This window comes from Oncorhynchus mykiss, chromosome 6 (genome assembly GCF_013265735.2).
Source record: "Oncorhynchus mykiss isolate Arlee chromosome 6, USDA_OmykA_1.1, whole genome shotgun sequence".
NCBI classification, from domain to species: domain Eukaryota; kingdom Metazoa; phylum Chordata; class Actinopteri; order Salmoniformes; family Salmonidae; genus Oncorhynchus; species Oncorhynchus mykiss.
The window spans coordinates 342996-360000 of NC_048570.1; the positions used below are offsets into that span (position 1 = coordinate 342996).

Sequence of the window (17005 nt, forward strand, 5' to 3'; positions counted from 1 at the left end):
TGGAGACACCCCACCCAGACCAAGGTAAAGAACGGGGTGGAGACACCCCACCCAGACCAAGGTAAAGAACAGGGTGGAGACACCCCACCCAGACCAAGGTAAAGAACAGGGTGGAGACACCCCACCCAGACCAAGGTAAAGAACAGGGTGGAGACACCCCACCCAGACCAAGGTAAAGAACAGGGTGGAGACACCCCACCCAGACCAAGGTAAAGAACGGGGTGGAGACACCCCACCCAGACCAAGGTAAAGAACAGGGTGGAGACACCCCACCCAGACCAAGGTAAAGAACAGGGTGGAGACACCCCACCCAGACCAAGGTAAAGAACAGGGTGGAGACACCCCACCCAGACCAAGGTAAAGAACAGGGTGGAGACACCCCACCCAGACCAAGGTAAAGAACAGGGTGGAGACACCCCACCCAGACCAAGGTAAAGAACAGGGTGGAGACACCCCACCCATACCAAGGTAAAGAACGGGGTGGAGACACCCCACCCATACCAAGGTAAAGAACAGGGTGGAGACACCCCACCCAGACCAAGGTAAAGAACAGGGTGGAGACACCCCACCCAGACCAAGGTAAAGAACAGGGTGGAGACACCCCACCCAGACCAAGGTAAAGAACAGGGTGGAGACACCCCACCCAGACCAAGGTAAAGAACAGGGTGGAGACACCCCACCCAGACCAAGGTAAAGAACAGGGTGGAGACACCCCACCCAGACCAAGGTAAAGAACAGGGTGGAGACACCCCACCCAGACCAAGGTAAAGAACGGGGTGGAGACACCCCACCCAGACCAAGGACCAAGGTAAAGAACGGGGTGGAGACACCCCACCCAGACCAAGGTAAAGAACGGGGTGGAGACACCCCACCCAGACCAAGGTAAAGAACAGGGTGGAGACACCCCACCCAGACCAAGGTAAAGAACAGGGTGGAGACACCCCACCCAGACCAAGGTAAAGAACAGGGTGGAGACACCCCACCCAGACCAAGGTAAAGAACAGGGTGGAGACACCCCAACCATACCAAGGTAAAGAACGGGGTGGAGACACCCCACCCAGACCAAGGTAAAGAACAGGGTGGAGACACCCCACCCAGACCAAGGTAAAGAACAGGGTGGAGACACCCCACCCAGACCAAGGTAAAGAACAGGGTGGAGACACCCCACCCAGACCAAGGTAAAGAACGGGGTGGAGACACCCCACCCAGACCAAGGTAAAGAACAGGGTGGAGACACCCCACCCAGACCAAGGTAAAGAGCGGGGCAGAGGTTAAAGTAAAGCAAACAATACAATTCAGCCTTCATCTTTTTCAGTACAGAATCACAATCACAAAGCTTCGGGAACAGAACAATAACTAATGTTAAAAAGTACAATATACTCAGTGAGACTTATGAAAAGCCTTCCCTTAACATAAAGAATATACTGCAATCACAACGGACCCCCAGCTAAACAAAGCTGCACAAAACATGTTGGAGTTCAAGCCCGTTAAGAAGAAAGGCACAAAGAACCAGACAGGTTTGCAACACGGACCGACTCAGACTCTGAAGCAGATCGATACAAGCTTACATCTTACTAGGTAGGTTGAGGATAGGTAGAGGATAGGTAGGTAAGCATAGGATAGATCAATAGAGATAGATACATTACTTGGCCAAAAGCATGTGGACACCTGATTGTCAAACATCTCATTCCAAAATCATAGGCATTAATATTGAGTTGGTCCCCCCTTTGCTGCTATAAGAACCTCCACTCTTCTGTGAAGGCTTTCCACTAGTTGTTGGAACATTACTGCCATAACAGCCTCCTCTCTTCTGGGAAGGCTTTCCACTAGATGTTGGAACATTGCTGCGTAGACTTGCTTCCATTCAGCAACAAGAACATTAGTGAGGTCGGGCACTGATGTTGGGTGATTAGTCCTGGCTCACAGTCGGCCTTCCAATTCATCCCAAAGGTGTTCGATGGGGTTGAGGTCAGGGCTCTGTGCCAGCCAGTCAGGTTTTCGTCCGTCGGATCTCCAGATTAATCCGTCGGACTGCCAGATGGTGAAGCGAAATTCATCACCCAAGAAAATGCATTTCCACTGCTCCAGATTCCAATGGCGGCGAGCTTTACACCCCTCCAGCCGTTATTACACATGGTGATCTTAGGCTTGTGTGCGGCTGCTCGGCCATGGAAACCCATTTCATGAAGCTCCCGATGAACAGTTATTGTGCTGACGTTGCTTCCAGAGGCAGTTTGGAACTCTGTAGTGAGTGTTGCAACCGGGGACAGATGATCGTTAAGCGTTTTAGCACTTGGCGGTCCTGTTCTGTGAGCTGGTGTTGCCTACCACTTCGCGGCTAAGCCGTTGCTGCTCCTAGATGTTTCCATTTTACAATAACAGCACTTACAGATGACTGGGGGCAGCTCTAGCAGGGCAGCAATTTGACAAACTGACTTGTTGGAAAGGTGGCATTCTATGACGGTGTCAGGTTTAAGGTCACTGAGCTCTCCATTCTACTGCCAATGTCTGTCTATGGACAGATTGCATGGCCGTGTGCTCGATTTGATTTTACACCTGTCAGCAATGGGTTTGGTTGAAATAGAACCCACTAATTTGAAAGGGTGTCCACATACTTTTGGATAGATAGATTGATCGACAGATCGATCAGCGGGGGGTTGTGGCCAGTGGCTCTAACAGCTGCTGCCTTCTGTAGGTGGGTTAAGGCTCTGTATGCTGTGTATGCTGTGCAGCAGGTCCCATGGCATTGTAATGTTATTCAGACCTTAATGTCATCCACCTAGCTGGCTCTCTGTGTGGAGATATTGAGCCAGTAGACACTATGTCCCATTATGGCATTGTAACGTTATATAGAAGGCATTTTAACGTCGTTGATGGCATTTTAACATTATATAGAAAGCATTGTAACATTATATAGAAGGCATTGTAACGTTATATAGAAAAAGCAAGTGCAATCAAAGGGGTGGACCTGCACTACATGGAGAATGTTCTCTTTGAGCATCTCAACCAATGAGCTGGGAGCTCTAGACTTGGCATTAGACTTGGTATGAAGTCTGATAGGTGTCGCCTGAAACCACAGCCAGTTACTGGAGCAGAGATATGAAACCACAGCCAGTTACTGGAGCAGAGATATGAAACCACAGCCAGTTACTGGAGCAGAGGCATGAAACCACAGCCAGTTACTGGAGCAGAGATATGAAACCACAGCCAGTTACTGGAGCAGAGATATGAAACCACAGCCAGTTACTGGAGCAGAGATATGAAACCACAGCCAGTTACTGGAGCAGAGATATGAAACCACAGCCAGTTACTGGAGCAGAGGCATGAAACCACAGCCAGTTACTGGAGTAGAGGTATGAAACCATAGTCAGTTACTGGAGCAGAGATCTGTATAGATGTTTGGCCACTTAGATACTATGGCCAGTGAAATGGCAGCAGACATGGAGAATGTTCTCTCTGCGCATCTCAAATACTGATGAAGGAGCTCAAGCTACTAACAACTAGCCAGCTTCCATTGCATTGGCTGTGTATGGAACTTAAATAAGGGTGATAAATGTTATGTGAAACAGGGAAAGCTGAAGCAAATAGGTACGAAGACACTAAGACATGAACTGTTGACCAGAAGTGAACTATGACCGCTGCGATGGTGTCAAAGAGAAGCTAGCGTATAGATCTAAAGAGATGCAGACATCTTGTGTCACTGATAATGCCTCCGTTATTAATCCTTGTTATTTGTTCTTCTAGTTCGGGGAAGGAGGGAGCAACAGACGGGACTCGTTCATAATGCTGTTACAGTCTCTCACAGATCCAACGGGTGATGCTGTGTTAAAGGGGAACTTGCATACATAAACCACCACACTAGAAACATCCAAACTATTGAAACGGCTCCAGTGGACTGAATTTAGAAATATGGTACGATAATGTACATAATATATCATCATCTGACTCATGCCTCTGTAGGTTTGTCAGTATAAATTGTTTTACGCATGAAGGTATGTAATATATATATATATTTATAAACAGTATTTTTAATATACATTTCCTATGTTTTTTTTTGTTGCTTTAAATGGGGAATCTTATTTAAGATCAAGAAATTATAAGTTTATTAACTTGGTAAAAATATAAAGGGGGTGTGCTCTCTGAGATATTTAAATTTCTAAAAGGTGTGCTGCCACCTGATTGGGATCCACTGATCTGCATATAATTAGCATATTACTGCACAAGCACCATGTTAAGTGCCTTGATCTGATTAGTTAAACTCCACCCCCAAAATATATTTTGGCATTTGTTTCAGTTCATTGAAGTCTCAAAATGTTTTGCTTGTCAGCTATTACGTTTAAGATTGGTCACATCGTCGTATGTCGCTGCATTTCGCATCCTACCGGGATGATATCTGTATTTTCATAGTGACCTATCTTGAAAACTTAATAGCTGACAAGCAAAACCTTTTTGGGACTACAATGAACTAATGAAACAAATACCAAAGAGATAGTTAAAGGAAAACTCCCCCCAAAAACTAATTTCAGTGTACCCGGGGGCAGAGGTCATGCACATAAAGGAGCAGTATGATGTAGAACGCATCTAGTATACAGAATAACATCAGCTGTAGTCTATCTGCAATGTTCAACAACATATCGTAACTGAAACAGGGCCCAGGGGTTAGGGGGAGGAGCTGAAACAGGGCCCAGGGGGAGGAGCTGAAACAGGGCCCAGGGGTTAGGGGGAGGAGCTGAAACAGGGCCCAGGGGAAGGAGCTGAAACAGGGCCCAGGGGGTTAGGGGGAGGAGCTGAAACAGCCAACCAGACATTATCAATATGTAGACAGAGTGTTTAACAGTCAAAAGGATACAGTCTTACTGTCACAAGGCCAAAGACCCAGAAAGAGATTCACCATAGAGGGAGGAGAGGAGGCATTTCTCCCTAACCACCGATCATCATTTAACAGTGAAGACCCTGCTCCACAGGCCAGGTTGATACTGTCCGTTGGTCTGGTCCGTGCTCTTCCTCAAGAGGAGGAAGTGGAGGACCTACGTATTCTATCTGGGAGGGAGGGAGATTCCTAATCAGTGTTACAAAAGTAACACGTTACGTAATCAGATTACTTTTATGAGTAACAGAGTAAACATGTTACGTAATCAGATTACTTTTATGAGTAACAGAGTAAAGCAACATGTTACTTTTTCAAATTGGGTTCTATCATTACAGTTACTTCGACAACACATGCTTTACTTTCAGAATCATCTCTACCAACAACTTGTCCTGTGTCTGTCTGTCCAGGTACAGAGAGCATTATGTCAACAACCTGTCCTGTGTCTGTCTGTCCAGGTACAGAGAGCATTATGTCAACAACCTGTCCTGTGTCTGTCTGTCCAGGTACAGAGAGCATTATGTCAACAACCTGTCCTGTGTCTGTCTGTCCAGGTACAGAGAGCATTATGTCAACAACCTGTCCTGTGTCTGTCTGTCCAGGTACAGAGAGCATTATGTCAACAACCTGTCCTGTGTCTGTCTGTCCAGGTACAGAGAGCATTATGTCAACAACCTGTCCTGTGTCTGTCTGTCCAGGTACAGAGAGCATTATGTCAACAACCTGTCCTGTGTCTGTCTGTCCAGGTACAGAGAGCATTATGTCAACAACCTGTCCTGTGTCTGTCTGTCCAGGTACAGAGAGCATTATGTCAACAACCTGTCCTGTGTCTGTCTGTCCAGGTACAGAGAGCATTATGTCAACAACCTGTCCTGTGTCTGTCTGTCCAGGTACAGAGAGCATTATGTCATTGCATAAATAAGTTGTTCTCATTAATGCGGGGTCTTTCTTGGTAGAGTGACATCACCTATGAGTTCCCTGATCATAGCTCGGCTTCAGATAGTTAGAAAAGAAAAAGAAGCTGTACAAAAATGATTTGGCTTCTCAAACAGACAGACGACCGTCTGCCAACGCTGAGCAGGAATTACAATAATAATGATTTGAACAGGAGTCGCCGGAGGTGTCCCATATGGCACACTATTCCCTATATAGTGTACTACAATAGACCAGGGCCCTATTCCCTACATAGTGTACTACTATAGACCAGGGCCCTATTCCCTATATGGTGCACTACTTTAGACCAGGGCCCTATTCCCTATATGGTGCACTACTTTAGACCAGGGCACTATTCCCTATATAGTGGTATTACTATAGACCAGGGCACTATTCCCTATATAGTGCACTACTATAGACCAGGGCACTATTCCCTATATAGTGGTACTACTATAGACCAGGGCACTATTCCCTATATAGTGGTACTACTATAGACCAGGGCACTATTCCCTACATAGTGTACTACAATAGACCAGGGCCCTATTCCCTATATAGTGGTACTACTATAGACCAGGGCCCTATTCCCTATATAGTGGTACTACTATAGACCAGGGCCCTATTCCCTACATAGTGTACTACAATAGACCAGGGCCCTATTCCCTACATAGTGTACTACTATAGACCAGGGCTCTATTCCCTATATAGTGGTACTACAATAGACCAGAGCCCTATTCCCTATATAGTGGTACTACTATAGACCAGAGCCCTATTCCCTATATAGTGGTACTACTATAGACCAGAGCCCTATTCCCTACATAGTGCACTACTTTAGACCAGATCGCTATTCCCTATATGGTGCACTACTTTAGACCAGGGCCCTATTCCCTATATAGTGCACTACTTTAGACCAGGGCCCTATTCCCTATATAGTGTCCTACTATAGACTAGAGTCATGTTACCTATATAGTGCACTACTATAGCCCAGAGCCCTATTCCCAATATAGTGCTTTCCAATAGTCCCCCGTAGGCAGTGAGGAGTGGGTGGGGGGATAATAAACAATAAGCCAACATGTGACCCTCCTCACCCCGTAGGGAGAGAGGGGAGGGATAGAGGGAGAAAGGACAGATTGATTCCTGAAACCCGTTCCTGAGCATGGTGGTCTAACAGGGGGGGAGTATACAGGCTGAAGACAGGAGGAACCAGAGCACACAACGAGGAGAGTCCAGAGTCTGATCTGTGGAGAGAGAGAGAGAGAGCTGTTAAAGAGAGAGAGAGAGAGCTGTTAAAGAGAGAGAGAGAGAGCTGTTAGAGAGCGAGCGAGAGAGCTGTTAGAGAGCGAGCGAGAGAGCGAGCGAGAGCGCTGTTAGAGAGAGAGCGCTGTTAGAGAGAGAGCGCTGTTAGAGAGAGAGCGCTGTTAGAGAGAGAGCGCTGTTAGAGAGAGAGCGCTGTTAGAGAGAGAGCGCTGTTAGAGAGAGCGCTGTAAGAGAGAGCGCTGTTAGAGAGAGCGCTGTTAGAGAGAGAGAGCTGTTAGAGCGAGAGAGCTGTTAGAGCGAGAGAGCTGTTAGAGCGAGAGAGCTGTTAGAGCGAGAGAGCTGTTAGAGCGAGAGAGCTGTTAGAGCGAGAGAGCTGTTAGAGCGAGAGAGCTGTTAGAGCGAGAGAGCTGTTAGAGCGAGAGAGCTGTTAGAGCGAGAGAGCTGTTAGAGCGAGAGAGCTGTTAGAGCGAGAGAGCTGTTAGAGCGAGAGAGCTGTTAGAGCGAGAGAGCTGTTAGAGCGAGAGAGCTGTTAGAGCGAGAGAGCTGTTAGAGCGAGAGAGCTGTTAGAGCGAGAGAGCTGTTAGAGCGAGAGAGCTGTTAGAGCGAGAGAGAGAGAGCTGTTAAAGAGAGAGAGAGAGCTGTTAAAGGGAGAGAGCTGATAGAGAGCTGCTAAAGAGAGCGAGCGGGAGGGAGCAGTCACAGAGAGAGCACAAGCGAGCTTGCTCTGACATCTCGCCCTCGCTCGCTTTCTCTGACAGCTCCCCCTTTCTCTCGGACAGCTCCGCCTTGCTGTGAGAGAGCGAGCGAGCTGCTAGAGAGAGCGAGAGAGAGAGCGAGAGAGCTGCTAGAGGGAGAGCTGCTAGAGGGAGAGCGAGAGCTGCTAGAGAGAGCGAGAGAGAGCTGCTAGAGAGCGAGAGAGAGAGAGCTGCTAGAGAGCGAGAGAGAGATGCGAGAGAGAGCTGCTAGAGAGCGAGAGAGAGCTGCGAGAGAGAGCTGCGAGAGAGAGCTGCGAGAGAGAGCTGCGAGAGAGCTGCGAGAGAGCTGAGAGAGAGCTGAGAGAGAGCTGAGAGAGCTGAGAGAGAGAGCTGAGAGCTGAGAGAGAGCTGAGAGAGAGAGCTGAGAGAGAGAGCTGTTAGAGAGCTGAGAGAGAGAGCTGAGAGAGAGAGCTGAGAGAGAGAGCTGAGAGAGAGAGCTGAGAGAGAGAGCTGAGAGAGAGAGCTGAGAGAGAGAGCTGAGAGAGAGCTGAGAGAGAGCGAGAGAGAGCTGTAAGAGAGCTGTTAGAGAGCTGTTAGAGAGCTGTTAGAGAGCTGCGAGAGAGAGCTGTTAGAGAGCTGCGAGAGAGAGCTGTTAGAGAGCTGCGAGAGAGAGCTGTTAGAGAGCTGCGAGAGAGAGCTGTTAGAGAGCTGAGAGAGAGCGAGAGAGAGCTGTAAGAGAGCTGTTAGAGAGAGAGCTGTTAGAGAGCTGCGAGAGAGAGCTGTTAGAGAGCTGCGAGAGAGAGCTGTTAGAGAGCTGCGAGAGAGAGCTGTTAGAGAGCTGCGAGAGAGAGCTGTTAGAGAGCTGCGAGAGAGAGCTGTTAGAGAGCTGCGAGAGAGAGCTGTTAGAGAGCTGCGAGAGAGAGCTGTTAGAGAGCTGCGAGAGAGAGCTGTTAGAGAGCTGCGAGAGAGAGCTGTTAGAGAGCTGCGAGAGAGAGCTGTTAGAGAGCTGCGAGAGAGAGCTGTTAGAGAGCTGCGAGAGAGAGCTGTTAGAGAGCTGCGAGAGAGAGCTGTTAGAGAGCTGCGAGAGAGAGCTGTTAGAGAGCTGCGAGAGAGAGCTGTTAGAGAGCTGTGAGAGAGAGCTGTTAGAGAGCTGCGAGAGAGAGCTGTTAGAGAGCTGCGAGAGAGAGCTGTTAGAGAGCTGCGAGAGAGAGCTGTTAGAGAGCTGCGAGAGAGAGCTGTTAGAGAGCTGCGAGAGAGAGCTGTTAGAGAGCTGCGAGAGAGAGCTGTTAGAGAGCTGCGAGAGAGAGCTGTTAGAGAGCTGCGAGAGAGAGCTGTTAGAGAGCTGCGAGAGAGAGCTGTTAGAGAGCTGCGAGAGAGAGCTGTTAGAGAGCTGCGAGAGAGAGCTGTTAGAGAGCTGCGAGAGAGAGCTGTTAGAGAGCGAGAGAGAGCTGTTAGAGAGCGAGAGAGAGCTGTTAGAGAGCGAGAGAGCTGTTAGAGAGCGAGAGAGAGCTGTTAGAGAGCGAGAGAGAGCTGTTAGAGAGCGAGAGAGAGCTGTTAGAGAGCGAGAGAGAGCTGTTAGAGAGCGAGAGAGAGCTGTTAGAGAGCGAGAGAGAGCTGTTAGAGAGCGAGAGAGAGCTGTTAGAGAGCGAGAGAGCTGTTAGAGAGCGAGAGAGCTGTTAGAGAGCGAGAGAGAGCTGTTAGAGAGCGAGAGAGAGCTGTTAGAGAGCGAGAGAGAGCTGTTAGAGCGAGAGAGAGCTGTTAGAGCGAGAGAGAGCTGTTAGAGAGCTGTTAGAGAGAGCTGTTAGAGAGAGAGAGAGAGTTTTTAAAGAGAGAGAGAGCTGTTAAAGAGAGAGAGAGCTGTTAAAGAGAGAGAGAGTTGTTAAAGAGAGAGAGCTGTTAGAGAGAGAGAGCTGTTAGAGAGAGAGCTGCTAAAGAGAGCGAGCGGGAGGGAGCAGTCACAGAGAGAGCACAAGCGAGCTTGCTCTGACATCTCGCCCTCGCTCGCTTTCTCTGACAGCTCCCCCTCTCTCTCGGACAGCTCCCCCTTGCTGTGAGAGAGCGAGCGAGCTGCTAGAGAGCGAGCAAGCTGCTAGAGAAAGCTGCTAGAGAGAGCGAGAGAGCTGCTAGAGGGAGAGCTGCTAGAGGGAGAGCGAGAGAGAGCTGCTAGAGGGAGAGCGAGAGAGAGCTGCTAGAGGGAGAGCGAGAGAGAGCTGCTAGAGGGAGAGCGAGAGAGAGCTGCTAGAGGGAGAGCGAGAGAGAGCTGCTAGAGGGAGAGCGAGAGAGAGCTGCTAGAGGGAGAGCGAGAGAGAGCTGCTAGAGGGAGAGCGAGAGAGAGCTGCTAGAGAGCGAGAGAGAGCTGCTAGGAGAGAGCTGCTAGAGAGCGAGAGAGAGCTGCTAGAGAGCGAGAGAGAGCTTCTAGAGAGCGAGTGAGAGCTTCTAGAGAGCGAGAGAGCTTCTGGAGAGCGAGAGAGAGCTGAGAGAGAGCTGTTAGAGAGCTGTTAGAGAGCTGTTAGAGAGCTGTTAGAGAGCTGTTAGAGAGCTGTTAGAGAGCTGTTAGAGAGCTGTTAGAGAGCTGTTAGAGAGCTGCGAGAGAGCTGCGAGAGAGAGCTGTTAGAGAGCTGCGAGAGAGAGCTGTTAGAGAGCTGCGAGAGAGAGCTGTTAGAGAGCTGCGAGAGAGAGCTGTTAGAGAGCTGCGAGAGAGAGCTGTTAGAGAGCTGCGAGAGAGAGCTGTTAGAGAGCTGCGAGAGAGAGCTGTTAGAGAGCTGCGAGAGAGAGCTGTTAGAGAGCTGCGAGAGAGAGCTGTTAGAGAGCTGCGAGAGAGAGCTGTTAGAGAGCTGCGAGAGAGAGCTGTTAGAGGAGAGCGAGAGAGAGCTGTTAGAGGAGAGCGAGAGAGAGCTGTTAGAGAGCGAGAGAGAGCTGTTAGAGAGCGAGAGAGAGCTGTTAGAGAGCGAGAGAGAGCTGTTAGAGAGCGAGAGAGAGCTGTTAGAGAGCGAGAGAGAGCTGTTAGAGAGCGAGAGAGAGCTGTTAGAGAGCGAGAGAGAGCTGTTAGAGAGCGAGAGAGAGCTGTTAGAGAGCGAGAGAGCTGTTAGAGAGCGAGAGAGAGCTGTTAGAGAGCGAGAGAGAGCTGTTAGAGAGCGAGAGAGAGCTGTTAGAGAGCGAGAGAGAGCTGTTAGAGAGCGAGAGAGAGCTGTTAGAGAGCGAGAGAGAGCTGTTAGAGAGCGAGAGAGAGCTGTTAGAGAGCGAGAGAGAGCTGTTAGAGAGCTGTTAGAGAGAGCTGTTAGAGAGAGAGAGAGTTTTTAAAGAGAGAGAGAGCTGTTAAAGAGAGAGAGAGCTGTTAAAGAGAGAGAGAGTTGTTAAAGAGAGAGAGCTGTTAGAGAGAGAGAGCTGTTAGAGAGAGAGCTGCTAAAGAGAGCGAGCGGGAGGGAGCAGTCACAGAGAGAGCACAAGCGAGCTTGCTCTGACATCTCGCCCTCGCTCGCTTTCTCTGACAGCTCCCCCTCTCTCTCGGACAGCTCCCCCTTGCTGTGAGAGAGCGAGCGAGCTGCTAGAGAGCGAGCGAGCTGCTAGAGAGCGAGCGAGCTGCTAGAGAAAGCTGCTAGAGAGAGCGAGAGAGAGCTGCTAGAGGGAGAGCGAGAGAGAGCTGCTAGAGGGAGAGCGAGAGAGAGCTGCTAGAGGGAGAGCGAGAGAGAGCTGCTAGAGGGAGAGCGAGAGAGAGCTGCTAGAGGGAGAGCGAGAGAGAGCTGCTAGAGGGAGAGCGAGAGAGAGCTGCTAGAGAGCGAGAGAGAGCTGCTAGGAGAGAGCTGCTAGAGAGCGAGAGAGCTGCTAGAGAGCGAGAGAGAGCTGCTAGAGAGCGAGAGAGAGCTTCTAGAGAGCGAGAGAGAGCTTCTAGAGAGCGAGTGAGAGCTTCTAGAGAGCGAGAGAGCTTCTGGAGAGCGAGAGAGAGCTGAGAGAGAGCTGAGAGAGAGCTGTTAGAGAGCTGTTAGAGAGCTGTTAGAGAGCTGTTAGAGAGCTGTTAGAGAGAGCTGTTAGAGAGAGCTGTTAGAGAGAGCTGTTAGAGAGAGCTGTTAGAGAGAGCTGTTAGAGAGAGAGCTGTTAGAGAGAGAGCTGTTAGAGAGAGAGCTGTTAGAGAGAGAGCTGTTAGAGAGAGAGAGCTGTTAGAGAGAGAGAGCTGTTAGAGAGAGAGAGCTGTTAGAGAGAGAGAGCTGTTAGAGAGAGAGCTGCTAGAGAGAGAGAGCTGCTAGAGAGAGAGCTGTTAGAGAGAGAGAGAGCTGTTAGAGAGAGAGAGCTGTTAGAGAGAGAGAGCTGTTAGAGAGAGAGAGCTGTTAGTTAGAGAGAGCTGTTCGTTAGAGAGAGCTGTTAGAGAGAGAGGGAGCTATCCAGAGCACCTTCAACAAAGGCAGTCCAAAATGACCCCCTATTATTCACCATACTTGGGCAGAACCTCATAAGGCTCTGTCTGCTGTTTGTACCTGGTTCTATAGGTTAGGACCTGCAGACTGTGTTGAAACGAGCCGTCTCTTCAAAGATCAGCTCCTTCAGGGTCTCTTTGGGGAGATCATCCAGCTCCATGTCAAACTTGAAAGGAGCCTCGGCTACAGGCTAACAGAGAGAGAGAGAGAGAGAGAGAGAGAGACAGGAGGTTAGGGTCTAAACGAGGGTCAGGGTTTATTATCTCTGTAGGGTGGTAGTACTGCTCCAGGTAAAGGTGAGCCAGGGTCAGGGTTTATTATCTCTGTAGGGTGGTATATATACACATATATATACAGTGCCTTGCGAAAGTATTCGGCCCCCTTGAACTTTGCGACCTTTTGCCACATTTCAGGCTTCAAACATAAAGATATAAAACTGTATTTTTTTGTGAAGAATCAACAACAAGTGGGACACAATCATGAAGTGGAACGACATTTATTGGATATTTCAAACTTTTTTTACAAATCAAACACTGAAAAATTGGGCGTGCAAAATTATTCAGCCCCCTTAAGTTAATACTTTGTAGCGCCACCTTTTGCTGCGATTACAGCTGTAAGTCGCTTGGGGTATGTCTCTATCAGTTTTGCACATCGAGAGACTGACATTTTTTCCCATTCCTCCTTGCAAAACAGCTCGAGCTCAGTGAGGTTGGATGGAGAGCATTTGTGAACAGCAGTTTTCAGTTCTTTCCACAGATTCTCGATTGGATTCATGTCTGGACTTTGACTTGGCCATTCTAACACCTGGATATGTTTATTTTTGAACCATTCCATTGTAGAATTTGCTTTATGTTTTGGATCATTGTCTTGTTGGAAGACAAATCTCCGTCCCAGTCTCAGGTCTTTTGCAGACTCCATCAGGTTTTCTTCCAGAATGGTCCTGTATTTGGCTCCATCCATCTTCCCATCAATTTTAACCATCTTCCCTGTCCCTGCTGAAGAAAAGCAGGCCCAAAACATGATGCTGCCACCACCATGTTTGACAGTGGGGATGGTGTGTTCAGGGTGATGAGCTGTGTTGCTTTTACGCCAAACATAACGTTTTGCATTGTTGCCAAAAAGTTCAATTTTGGTTTCATCTGACCAGAGCACCTTCTTCCACATGTTTGGTGTGTCTCCCAGGTGGCTTGTGGCAAACTTTAAACAACACTTTTTATGGATATCTTTAAGAAATGGCTTTCTTCTTGCCACTCTTCCATAAAGGCCAGATTTGTGCAATATACGACTGATTGTTGTCCTATGGACAGAGTCCCCCACCTCAGCTGTAGATCTCTGCAGTTCATCCAGAGTGATCATGGGCCTCTTGGCTGCATCTCTGATCAGTCTTCTCCTTGTATGAGCTGAAAGTTTAGAGGGACGGCCAGGTCTTGGTAGATTTGCAGTGGTCTGATACTCCTTCCATTTCAATATTTTGGCTTGCACAGTGCTCCTTGGGATGTTTAAAGCTTGGGAAATCTTTTTGTATCCAAATCCGGCTTTAAACTTCTTCACAACAGTATCTCGGACCTGCCTGGTGTGTTCCTTGTTCTTCATGATGCTCTCTGCGCTTTTAACGGACCTCTGAGACTATCACAGTGCAGGTGCATTTATACGGAGACTTGATTACACACAAGTGGATTGTATTTATCATCATTAGTCATTTAGGTCAACATTGGATCATTCAGAGATCCTCACTGAACTTCTGGAGAGAGTTTGCTGCACTGAAAGTAAAGGGGCTGAATAATTTTGCACGCCCAATTTTTCAGTTTTTGATTTGTTAAAAAAGTTTGAAATATCCAATAAATGTCGTTCCACTTCATGATTGTGTCCCACTTATTGTTGATTCTTCACAAAAAAATACAGTTTTATATCTTTATGTTTGAAGCCTGAAATGTGGCAAAAGGTCGCAAAGTTCATGGGGGCCGAATACTTTCGCAAGGCACTGTAAGTACAGAGAGATCCTTGAAGAAAACCTTCTCTAGAGTACTCAGGACCTCAGACTGGGGCGAAGGTTCACCTTCCAACAGGACAACGACCCTAAGCACACAGCTAAGACAATGCAGGAGTGGCTTCGGGACAAGTCTCTGAATGTCCTTGAGTGGCCCAGCCAGAGCTCGGAATTGACCTCGATCGAACATCTCTGGAGAGACCTGAAAATAGCTGTGCAGCAACGCTCCCCATCCAACTTGACAGAGCTTGAGAGGATCTGCAGGAAATGGGAGAAACTCCCCAAATACAGGTGTGCCAAGCTTGTAGCGTCATACCCAAGAAGACTCGAGGCTGTAATCGCTGCCAAAGGCGCTTCAACAAAGTACTCAGTAAAGGGTCTGAATACTTATGTAAATGTGATATTTCCGTTATTATTTGCAAACATTTCTAAGAACCTGTTTTTGCTTTGTCATTATGGGGTATTGTGTGAAGATTGATTAAATTGTTCCCCCCCTAGTCAATGTTAAAATAAGGATAAGGCTGTAATGTAACAAAATGTGAAAAAAGGTCAAGGGGTCTAACTACTTTCCGAATGCACTGTATATATTCGTTTTACTCATCCATATGATGGAAATCCATCGCAGTGACAGAACTTTAACCTCAGGGTTCATTACCTCTTCTGTAGGGCCGTAGTACTGCTCCAGGTAAGAGTGAGTCAGGGTCAGGGTTCATTACCTCATCTGTAGGGCCGTAGTACTGCTCCAGGTAAGAGTGAGTCAGGGTCAGGGGTCATTACCTCATCTGTAGGGCCGTAGTACTGCTTCAGGTAAGAGTGAGTCAGGGTCAGGGGTCATTACCTCTTCTGTAGGGCCGTAGTACTGCTCCAGGTAAGAGTGAGTCAGGGTCAGGGGTCATTACCTCATCTCTAGGGCCGTAGTACTGCTCCAGGTAAGAGTGAGTCAGGGGTCATTACCTCATCTGTAGGGCCGTAGTACTGCTCCAGGTAAGAGTGAGTCAGGGTCAGGGGTCATTACCTCATCTCTAGGGCCGTAGTACTGCTCCAGGTAAGAGTGAGTCAGGGTCAGGGGTCATTACCTCATCTGTAGGGCCGTAGTACTGCTCCAGGTAAGAGTGAGTCAGGGTCAGGGTTCATTACCTCATCTGTAGGGCCGTAGTACTGCTTCAGGTAAGAGTGAGTCAGGGTCAGGGGTCATTACCTCTTCTGTAGGGCCGTAGTACTGCTCCAGGTAAGAGTGAGTCAGGGTCAGGGGTCATTACCTCATCTCTAGGGCCGTAGTACTGCTCCAGGTAAGAGTGAGTCAGGGTCAGGGGTCATTACCTCATCTCTAGGGCCGTAGTACTGCTCCAGGTAAGAGTGAGTCAGGGTCAGGGGTCATTACCTCATCTGTAGGGCCGTAGTACTGCTTCAGGTAAGAGTGAGTCAGGGTCAGGGGTCATTACCTCTTCTGTAGGGCCGTAGTACTGCTCCAGGTAAGAGTGAGTCAGGGTCAGGGGTCATTACCTCATCTCTAGGGCCGTAGTACTGCTCCAGGTAAGAGTGAGTCAGGGTCAGGGGTCATTACCTCATCTGTAGGGCCGTAGTACTGCTTCAGGTAAGAGTGAGTCAGGGTCAGGGGTCATTACCTCTTCTGTAGGGCCGTAGTACTACTCCAGGTAAGTGTGAGTCAGGGTCAGGGGTCATTACCTCATCTCTAGGGCCGTAGTACTGCTCCAGGTAAGAGTGAGCTAGGGTCAGGGGTCATGACCTCATCTGTAAGGTTGTAATACTATTCCAGGTAAGGGTGAGCCAGGGTCAGGGGTCATTACCTCATCTGTAGGATCATAGTACTGCTCCAGGTAAGGGTGAGCCAGAGCCTCCTCTACCTCGATTCTCTTGTGGGGGTTAAAGGTCAACATCTTGTCCAGCAGGTCCAGAGCTTTGGGGTCAGCGTTGGGGAAGAGGCGGTTCCAGGGGACCTTGCAGCGCAGCGGGAGAGACAGCAGGTAGTTCCTGGCCTTGATGTTAATGATGCAGTTCAGATCCTCCTGTGAAGGAGACCCTAGGATACCTGGAGGGAGACATGACACCAGGGGTCAGCTCAACAGCTAGAGGGAGACATGACACCAGGGGTCAGCTCAACAGCTAGAGGGAGACATGACACCAGGGGTCAGCTCAACAGCTAGAGGGAGACATGAAACCAGGGGTCAGCTCAACAGCTGGAGGGAGACATGAAACCAGGGGTCAGCTCAACAGCTAGAGGGAGACATGACACCAGGGGTCAGCTCAACAGCTAGAGGGAGACATGACACCAGGGGTCAGATCAACAGCTAGAGGGAGACATGACACCAGCGGTCAGCTCAACAGCTAGAGGGAGACATGAAACCAGGGGTCAGCTCAACAGCTAGAGGGAGACATGACACCAGGGGTCAGCTCAACAGCTAGAGGGAGACATGAAACCAGGGGTCAGCTCAACAGCTAGAGGGAGACATGACACCAGGGGTCAGATCAACAGCTAGAGGGAGACATGACACCAGGGGTCAGCTCAACAGCTAGAGGGAGACATGACACCAGGAGTCAGCTCAACAGCTAGAGACATGACACCAGGGGTCAGCTCAACAGCTAGAGACATGACACCAGGGGTCAGCTCAACAGCTAGAGACATGACACCAGGGGTCAGCTCAACAGCTAGAGACATGACACCAGGGGTCAGCTCAACAGCTAGAGACATGACACCAGGGGTCAGCTCAACAGCTAGAGGGAGACATGAAACCAGGGGTCAGCTCAACAGCTAGAGGGAGACATGAAACCAGGGGTCAGCTCAACAGCTAGAGACATGACACCATGGGTCAGCTCAACAGCTAGAGGGAGACATGAAACC

General features: G+C 49.0%; 1 protein-coding gene across 1 annotated transcript in view; it reads right to left on the reverse strand.

Moving 5' to 3' along the window:
- Window positions 1-6680: 6680 nt before the first annotated feature.
- Window positions 6681-17005, reverse strand: part of LOC110525139 (mitogen-activated protein kinase 1) — an 89362-nt gene continuing 79037 nt past the window's right edge. The window contains exons 6-8 of the mRNA XM_036979177.1: window positions 15954-16195; window positions 12219-12348; window positions 6681-7035 (exon numbers count right to left, since the gene is read on the reverse strand). Of these exons, the coding sequence (XP_036835072.1) occupies window positions 12232-12348; window positions 15954-16195 (359 nt within the window). The 3' untranslated portion in view covers window positions 6681-7035; window positions 12219-12231. The remainder of the gene's footprint in view (window positions 7036-12218; window positions 12349-15953; window positions 16196-17005) is intronic.